This window comes from Salmo salar, chromosome ssa20, assembly GCF_905237065.1.
Source record: "Salmo salar chromosome ssa20, Ssal_v3.1, whole genome shotgun sequence".
Classification (NCBI taxonomy): domain Eukaryota; kingdom Metazoa; phylum Chordata; class Actinopteri; order Salmoniformes; family Salmonidae; genus Salmo; species Salmo salar.
In genome coordinates, this window is record NC_059461.1 from 25300817 (window position 1) to 25310327 (window position 9511).

The 9511-nt window shown below is 41.5% G+C and overlaps 1 protein-coding gene across 16 annotated transcripts in view; it reads right to left on the reverse strand.

The window, feature by feature from the left end:
- Positions 1-8934, reverse strand: part of LOC106579842 (AP2-associated protein kinase 1) — a 70968-nt gene extending 62034 nt beyond the window's left edge. For all 16 annotated transcript variants that reach the window (XM_045703113.1, XM_014160119.2, XM_014160117.2 and 13 more), the window contains exon 1: positions 8192-8934. In XM_045703113.1, the coding sequence (XP_045559069.1) occupies positions 8192-8354 (163 nt within the window). In that variant the 5' untranslated portion in view covers positions 8355-8934. The remainder of the gene's footprint in view (positions 1-8191) is intronic.
- Between the last annotated feature and the right edge of the window lie 577 nt (positions 8935-9511).

Below are 9511 nucleotides of genomic sequence, written 5' to 3' on the forward strand. Positions count from 1 at the left end.
ATCAGTTGTGTTATTATACTTTGCCTATTCCACCATTTGTAGGACGCATACTGACATTTGAATATAGTGCGTGAAAAGGGAAGCTTAGGCCCAAAGAAACACATTGGGATTTTTGTGAAACCTCTCGCCTTGCTTCTTCCTCTCTGATACTACGCATGCATACAAGGACCGGACATTTTTTATTGAGAGCTTAATGCAAAGGTGCACCAAGAGCAAGACTATCGTCTTAAAGTTCAGAAGGCTATAGCTTATTATTGAACATGCAAATCCTGTAAAGAAGCTGCTAATAAAACATTTTAAACATTTGCCAAAATGCAATTCATGGAAAACACTGTTCTAAACAGCTCACCTAATGTGAGCAGTTGTGACAAATATTAAAATCTCTGTTAGAAATTTAGAAAGAGGGGGAATTTAATAGCAACAACTATGATGGGTTGCTAATATGACTAAGATTGTGCCTTTGGCTTTTGGACAACGAAAGAAAGTTGATATGAAAACCAATAGAACAGAAGCTAAATGCTGATTAATGGCATAAGGAAGTCCTTATAAAATAATTGTCTCTACGTTTCTATGGACAGATTTTCACAAGGCTACTTTGAAGCAAGGCATGTTTCATTATTTGAAGTAAAGTAAAGCATTCAGGTTTCAAACAATTATACTGCTTGAAGCTCAAAGTGGTGGGTGACTCGCTGGTAGTCAACGGTAGGCAGGCTATGGCCTATACACCCGAATGGGAGGTGCGCTTTAATTACGAGTTGAGATTGAGAAATAAAAATAGCTTATTTTAATCGTGGCCAACAAAGTTTAACAAGCGATTGCATTTAGAATTGGTATTTGTTCCACAATGGCTGGGCTTACAAAAGCAGGTTTCACGCCAGTAGCCTACAGGCTTTTGAGGAGCTACTCTTGAGTTGTCTGACAGGTGGTAGACTATTCTGCTCCTCAAACTACAATCTGTATGCTGTGTATGTGTGATGAATAGAACGCATGAAAACTAACGGAAACACACACACACCCCAATTTAAATTCCACAAATGACCCCATCGACCAATAAGCATGACCAGTCAAATGACCCTATAGACCGATAAGCATGACCAGTCAAATGACCCTATAGGCCGATAAGCATGACCAGTCAAATGACCCTATAGACCGATAAGCATGACCAGTCAAATGACCCTATAGACCGATAAGCATGACCAGTCAAATGACCCTATAGGCCGATAAGCATGACCAGTCAAATGACCCTATAGACCGATAAGCATGACCAGTCAAATGATCCTATAGACCGATAAGCATGACCAGTCAAATGACCCTATAGACCGATAAGCATGACCAGTCAAATGAACGGTTAACATGCCTAGTTGCAGCTAAATGCTTTCTGGTTTTGGGTTTGCTGAGTGAACAGGGGTAAAGCTGCTTTTAAAATTCCTGCAAATGTGACCAAGCAATACCTCAAAACCATCTGAACAAACAACCTGACTGGAGAGCAAATCTACAGCCAGAAAATATGGTCCCCCGAAAAACATTCCAACTGTAATTTCTCAAAATGCGCAATTTCTAATGGAGAGCATTTCTAATGGTTTAAGGAAGTCAGCTCAGCTGGTTCCACCACTGAACCCAGACCGGCAAACCACATCAGCATACAGAAAGCAGCCTGTTCATGCATGGTTTGAGAATATACAGAAAGTTATCAATTTAATGTTATAATGAGCTGTTTCACTGTGAATTGACTGTACCATCCAACAACCCCCATGTGTCACTGTCCCCTCTGAACAGCACACTCACTTTCATAGAGGAGTAGTCCTAAGCCTGCAGAGGACTAAATGTGAGGATATCCAGGCCATAGAGATCATTTAATAGTGTGTTTTTATTTATCATACTTTAAGTAATCTAACTCTATGATCCAGGCATTTAACCAGGCGTGGTGCGGACCGACAGATGGTGCCCATCTATACCAGTGATGAATAAATCATACTCTGTCCATCCATTATTCAGCAGCAGGCCATCTCAGCTGACAAAATGGCACATTCAATTTGACCACCGTTTGTGGATAAGCATAGCATTGTCCCTAAAGCAGAACACGAGCTTGCGGGACAAACATCTGGCTCAGCAGACTAGACAACACAGTGAGGGTGTAGATAGCCCATTGACGGGACAATACTGTCTAGAGCCCTCAAACTCAACTCTGGACCTCGAAGCCAGATCCAGTGCATTTTTTTAATTGTTCCCCTCTAAAATCAGGGACCGATTTAGACCTGAGATACCAGGCGAGCGCAATTAATTATCAGGTAGAACAGAAAACCAGCAGGCTCCAGGCCTAAGAGTTGGATACCTCTGGTCTAGAGCATAGCTCTGGGGCTATGGTGTGGAGAGCAAAGTAGCCTAATGACGTAATAGTCTGGAAGAGTAAACAATGTAGTAGTGCTGAGCTATTAGTGCTTTTTGAGGTGGGTTCGGTTAGATTATTATGCTGTAACAGGATAAAACAATTCATAACAGTCTGATGATGGTAGGCCTAGTGACTGCCCATTACTGCTGATCACCTGTTAAAGTAATGTGAATAAATTATGGTTAATACAATATTTCAGTTATGTACATTACATTTGTTTCATTTGATTACTTTATTATTTCATTCCAAGTCAACTCATCTCTATAGAGCTGCCTATGCTGTCGGACAAAATCACTATTAGTTCTTCAAAGTAAATAAAACATACTTTTATGACTGCTGAATATCAACTTTCAATCATTTAGATCATCATTTTCAGGTAGAGATACCCCATGAAGCAACCGCTCTCTATCCCTCTCGATGCCATATCCCTTTGTCTCTTTTACATAGCAAGAGTAAAAGCATTGGAGTGTGCGCATTGAGCTTTGTTAAGAATGGTGCCGGAGAGAATGGCTGCCGTTTTGCAGTCTCCTAACCAATTGTGCTCTTTTGTGTGATTTGAGCTCACAGAAGAAGAAAAAAATTATTGGAATTCAAATAACTGAACTGACCTCGGTCAATTAGTTGTTTAAAAAATGAAAAATAACCAACATTTCAGTTAATTACTCAACCCTGCAATGTAGACAGCAGCACACTGAGCCAATAGCATCGATCAATAAGATACAGGCCAGTGGTGAATGGAATGTATACAGCGCACTCAGAAAGTATTCAGACCCTTTCACTTTTTCAAGTTACAGCCTTATTCTAAAATGTATTAAATCGTTTTTTCCCCCTCATCAATCTACATACAAAACCCAATAATGTTAAAGCGAAAATAGGTTTTTAGAAATGTTAGCAAATGTATTACAAAAAACAGAAATAGCTTATTTACATAAGTATTGAAACCCTTTGCTATGAGACTCGAAATTCCATTTCCATTGATCATCCTTGAAATATTTCTACAATGTGATTGGAGACCACCTGTGGTAAATTCAATTGATTGGACATGATTTGGAAAGGCACACACTTGTCTATATAAGGTCTCACATTTGATAGTTCATGTCAGAGCAAAAACCAAGCCATGAGATCAAAGGAATTGTCCATAGAGCTCTGAAACAGGATTATGTCGAGGCACAGATCTGGGGAAGGGCACCAAAAAATGTCTGCAGCATTGAAGGTCCCCAAGAACACAGTGGACTCCATCATTCCTAAATGGAAGAAGTTTGGAACCACCAAAACTCTTCCTAGTGCTGGCTGCCCGGCCAAACTGAGCAATCAGGGGAGAAGGGCCTTGGTCAGGGAGGTGATCAAGAACCCGATGGTCACTCTGACAGAGCTCTAGAGTTCCTCTGTGGAGATGGGAGAACCTTCCAGAAGGACAACCATCTCTGCAGCACTCCACCAATCAGGCCTTTATGGTAGAGTGGCCAGGCAGAAGCCACTCCACAGTAAAAGGCACATGACAGCCTACTTCATCACTAAGCTAAGGATCCTGGGACTAAATACCTCCCTCTGCAACTGGATCCTGGACTTCCTAACGGGCCGCCCCCAGGTGGTGAGGGTAGGTAGCAACACATCTGCCACACTTTTCCTCAACAGTGGAGCTCCACAGGGGTGTGTGCTCAGTGCCCTCCTGTACTCCGTGTTCACCCACGACTTCATGGCCAGGCACGACTCCAACACCATCATTAAGTTTGCAGACGACACAACAGTGGTAGGCCTGAGGCTTCTCGTGACAAATAAACTTTGATTTGAGCTTGGAGTTTGCCAAATGGCACCTAAAGGACTTAGACCATGAGAAACAAGATTCTCTGGTCTGATGAAACCAAGATGGAACTCTTTGACCTGAATGCCAAGTGTCACGTCTGGAGGAAACCTTGCACCATCCCTACGGTGAAGCATGGTGGTGGCAGCATCATACTGTGGGAGACTAGACAGGATCGTGGAAAAGATGAACAAAGCAAAGTACAGAGAGATCCTTGATGAAAACCTGCTCCATAGCGCTCATGACCTCAGACTGGGGAGAAGGTTCACCTTCCAACAGGACAACGACCCTTAGCACACAGCCAAGACAACGCAAGGAGTGGCTTCAGGATAAGTCACTGAATGTCCTTGAGTGGCCCAGCCAGAGCCCGGAATTGAACCCGATCGAACATCTCGAGAGACCTGAATATAGCTGTGCAGCAACGCTCCCCATCCAACCTGTCAGAGCTTGAGAGGATCTGCCGAGAAGAATGGGAGAAACTCCCCAAAAACAGGTGTGCCAAGCTTGTAGCGTCACACCCAAGAAGGCTCGAGGCTGTAATCTTGACAAACAATAGGGACAATCCATCAAATTAGGCAAGACTGAGTAGTTTTACAAAAGAGCTGATGTTAGCATGCATCTTGACAGTGCAACAGACCCCATTAACATTATGATCTAGGCTAGTCCTATATTTGGCATATTACAGTAAGTCCACTCATCAAATTCACAAATCTACCAAATGTATTAAAAAAGACCCAGTAAAAACAATGAGTCCAGGGATGTCAGAGATACTTATACAGTTACCAGTAGTTGGCTTTTGAGGAGGCAGGATCTGTGTGTTTTGTGTTGAACTGTAGGAATGACAAAGACAATGCAAGATGCTCATCAACGTCATGTGACAAAAGAGAACATACAAAGCTCAAAAAGGTAAGGTGTGTTCGTGATAGAGTTTGATTAAGCTGAACCGCGGTGCACTGGGCTATGGCCCGTGACTTGAATGAGCAAAAGCGGTGAGGGAGGAGTGCCCTTCGCAAATTGAACAGTAATATGCGCCACTGGGTCATGTGTCAATAAAGCAGCATGATGCATCGTTCAGAAACATCTTTTTTCATAAAATACACTCCCCTACGTATTTATTTGGACAGTGAAGCTAAAACTTTGAATTTGTCTCTATACTCCAGCATTTTATATTTAAGATAAAAAAATGTATATGGAGGTGACAGTACAGAATTTCACCTTTTATTTTAGGGTATTTTCACACGTCTGTTTGACCTTTTAAAAATGAATGCACTTTATGCATCTAGTCCCCCAATTTGAAGGTGTAATCAGTATTTGGACAAAATCCCTTAGTGTATTAAATTTTGACAAAAGTTTAGTATTTGGTGTATTGGTCCCATATTCCTAGCACGCAATGACTACATCAATCTTGTGACTCTACAAAATTGTTGGATGCATTTACAGAATTTTTTGGTTGTGTTTTGGATTATGTTATGCCCAATATAAATAATAATTAATAAATGTAATTTGTATGGTGCTTTTCCTGACAAAGAGCTCTACTGAGGAAAAACTAATTAGATAGAATAAAAACAACATACATTTAGGGGAAAGGGGGATACCTAGTCAGTTGTCCAACAATGTATTCAACTGAAATGCGTCTTCCGCATTTAACCTCTCAGAGAGGTGCGGAGGGCTGCCTTAATCGACATCCACGTCAACGGCGCCCGGGTAACAGTGGGTTACCTGCCTTGCTCAGGGGCAGAACAGATTTTCACCTTGTCAGCTTGGGGATTCGATCCAGCAACCTCCTGGTTACTGGCAACGCTCTAACCACTAGGCTACCTGCCGCCACAGCAGGTAAAATAGCAATAGTGCGCTAGGTGTTAAATACATTTTAGACTAGGACTATGAAATAGAGCATGTAGAAGTGGGTTTTATGGACCGTTTTAAAAGTTATGAGTGATGGAACGGCTCTCAGATGGTCAGGGGGCAAGGGAGCAGAAGGCTTGGTCACCCATCGTTCGGAGACGCGTCTTGGGGATTTGAAGCAAAGAGGAAGTAGGACTCTCTAAGCAAGCAGCGTGATGTCCTTTACAGTGGTGCCAAGTGACTCAGATCTACAGTTGTGCTCAGCTCAATGCTGGGGTCGCTGTTGACTAAGTTTTAGGGGTTGAAGGTAGTCCTCAGCCTGAAGTGTCCCCACTTGCGCACGAGAATGGCTAGCTTTTCGCGTGGTGTGGACTGGTAAGACGCTTCAGGAGGGCAGTCACATGCTAGCATGGCAGAGGTCCCGAGTTCCAGCCAGGTATGGACGAATCAGGAGGAAGTGGTAGTCGCTAAGCAAGCAGCGCGACAGTGTTTTGGTTGTTTCGGATTATGTTGTGCCCAATAGAAATAAATGGTAATGGTAAAAATAATGTATTGTGTCATTTGAGTCACTTTTATTGCAAATAAGAATAGAATATTTTTCTGAACACTTCTACATTCATGTGCATGATTGAATGATGAATCGTGAAGAAGTATGAGTGAGAAAGTTACAGATGGGGGGTATTATATTTATTCCTCTAACTTTCTCACACATCATTATTCACGGTTTATTCATGATTATCCATAATTATGGTATCATCCACATGAATGTAGAAGTGTTCAGAAACATATTCTAACTTAATTAAAGTGATTCCAAAATGACAATACATTATTTATCATTCATTTTTATATTTGGGACAACATAATCCGGAATAACCTAAACAAACTGCAAATGCATCCAACAAGTTCGTAGAGTCACAAGCTTGAGGTAGTCATTCCGTGCTAGGAATATGGGACCAAATACTTAACTTTGAAATAAATGTAATATACTATAAGTGAATTTGTCCAAATACTTATGACACCTTCAAATATAGGGGAGTATACTGTATATGTTTGATTGGGAAGGCAAACGAGGTATTTTTATCAAAAGCAATCACATTTGCATGTGAAAACACAGAATCCTAGTCATTACTCCACGTGCTTAACCTGTGCCATTTTTGTTTTGCGAGGACTTCGCTGTCAGCCAAAACGGGGCACCTGGCTCACTCCCGGGAGGAAGCCCGATTCCAAAACGAATGCAATCAACGCTAACCTGGTTCACCCGGGGCACTAATCGAATCCCCTCAATGTTCCAACCAACACTGACAAATGCACACACCCATATCAGTCAGTGACCAGAAACAAGCAGCTAGCCACCAGAACACTCCCAATCTAATCTGAAAGATAATGTATGGTGTGGAGCAGGTGCTAACATTAAGTGATAGGCCTCCCCACTCCCTGTTGACTTCCCCCATGTAGCAAATTACATTTATACCCTCATCAGAAATTCATATGTTTGGTTCCCTCTCCATTTGTCATCGAGAGCTGGGACTTTAAATGTAATATGTCTGATCAGCCTTAAAATGAAAACCTTATTCCTCCTAGCCTTGAGCAACGGGGGTTAGAAAAGTTAGCCTATAATATTCGTAATTCATGACGAGGTGAGATTCCAATTCCATGTTCCTCACACCCGCACCCGCGATCCCATCTCTTTCAGGATGCAGGCTGACCAGTTTTTAGATTTCCATTATTCGTATCAGTCTGGACATCACATTCCAAATGAATCCTGACACCAGCAGTGACAGTACAGCTGTCTGAGGAGCTCACAGCTGATACAGTTGTAGACCATGCCCTCCCAATGCCCCAAATGCTTTGGGTTGGAAACAAGCTTACCCTGAAATGGCCTCCATCCTATGGTATCTAGCTAGCCTAGCTGTTTTTGTTTGCAAATGGTGAAATAAATTGTCGTAGATATATTCTTGGGGTTATCAAGAATTCAGTTATCATAATTTAACAGTATGCCTGACCATAGGATGGAGGTCATGTCAGGGTAAGCTTGTTTCCAACCCAAAGCAAGAGCATTATTGTCACTAGCGATAGTTAGGGCAATTTAGTGATACATTAGTTTGCCTGGATGTAATTAATGAAATAGCAGATCAAATACTCTAACGTTACCTCACCTTCAGCAACAGTTTCATCAACGGTCACTTGATACCGTCCAATGGTGAATACCCGTCCAATGAAACTGCCACCGCAGCTGCCGGACCCAGTGCCTCCTCCACCAGCTCCAGAACCAGGCCCGGAACTCACAAGTTCCCGGCGTGAATCGAAGAACTTCTTCATGTCCAGGTGATGTTAGCCAAGTGTCGACTGGTTTGCAATCAATACCTATTCACAATAACGCGTAGATGTTGTTTACTATTAGTTTTGGATAATTAAATGACCGTAGCCAACTTAGGCTAACTAAAGCTATCCTCTTGAAGAGCCTGCTCGTTCGATTTCCAAGCGCAACTAGTTACCAATGTTTCGACTGTCATAATAGCAAGCTAGTTAAATAGTTAACTAGCTATCAACACACGAGATTACACGGTTAAGCGATTTATAAATTTCTAGTTAATGTTATTGCTAGCCAATTAGCTGATGATATCAACAACAAAAACCTATCTGGCTTTGAAAATTGCGTTGACAGCCTTCTAAGTTAGTAGCTTCTATTTACACACATCTCCACCCATTTTTCAGCGTAAAGGCATTTATTTCACCAGTTTAACGAGAGCTCTTTCTTGGTGTTGACTCCTGAATCTCCTCCCTGGTTTATATTCGATAATTAGTTGCCTATCTAGCTACTTTGGTGTTCTAGCTACTAGCTAGTAATTCATTGCCCGATTTGCTCCCGTAGTAGACAACAACTTGGTGCAATCAGCGTCTCGTCAGCGACACTAAAAAAGTACTTCCGGGTCACGGAATTTCGGTAAGTTTTCTAAATAAAAGTCCCCCACGTAATAGTAGAAAAGTGTCAATAGCCTGTATTTATTCATGTTATATGAACAATAATTGTCTAAACATGAACAATGATTCATATTTTTTCGTATTTAAGTGACATAATGACATTTTCATTACATTTGGGTTTTAAACTTGTTCCAAGGTCAAATAAATGCCCCTAATGCAAATCCCTCTATATGAAATAGATAGGTGCCAAGTAAAAGTATTGTAGAGAATAGCCAGTAGAGTCTGTAGAATGTACAGTGAGCTCCAAAAGTATTGGGACAGTGACACATTTTTGTTGTTTTGGCTCTGTACTCCAGCACTTTGGATTTGAAGTGATACAATGACCATAATTCAAGTTAAAGTACAGACTGCAGCTTTAATTTTAGGGTATTTTTCTCATATTGGGTGAACTGTTTAGAAATTACAGCACTTTTTGTACATAGTCCCCCATTCTAGGGGACCAAAAGTATTGGGACAAATTCACTTATATGTGTATTAAAGTCATCAAAAGTTTA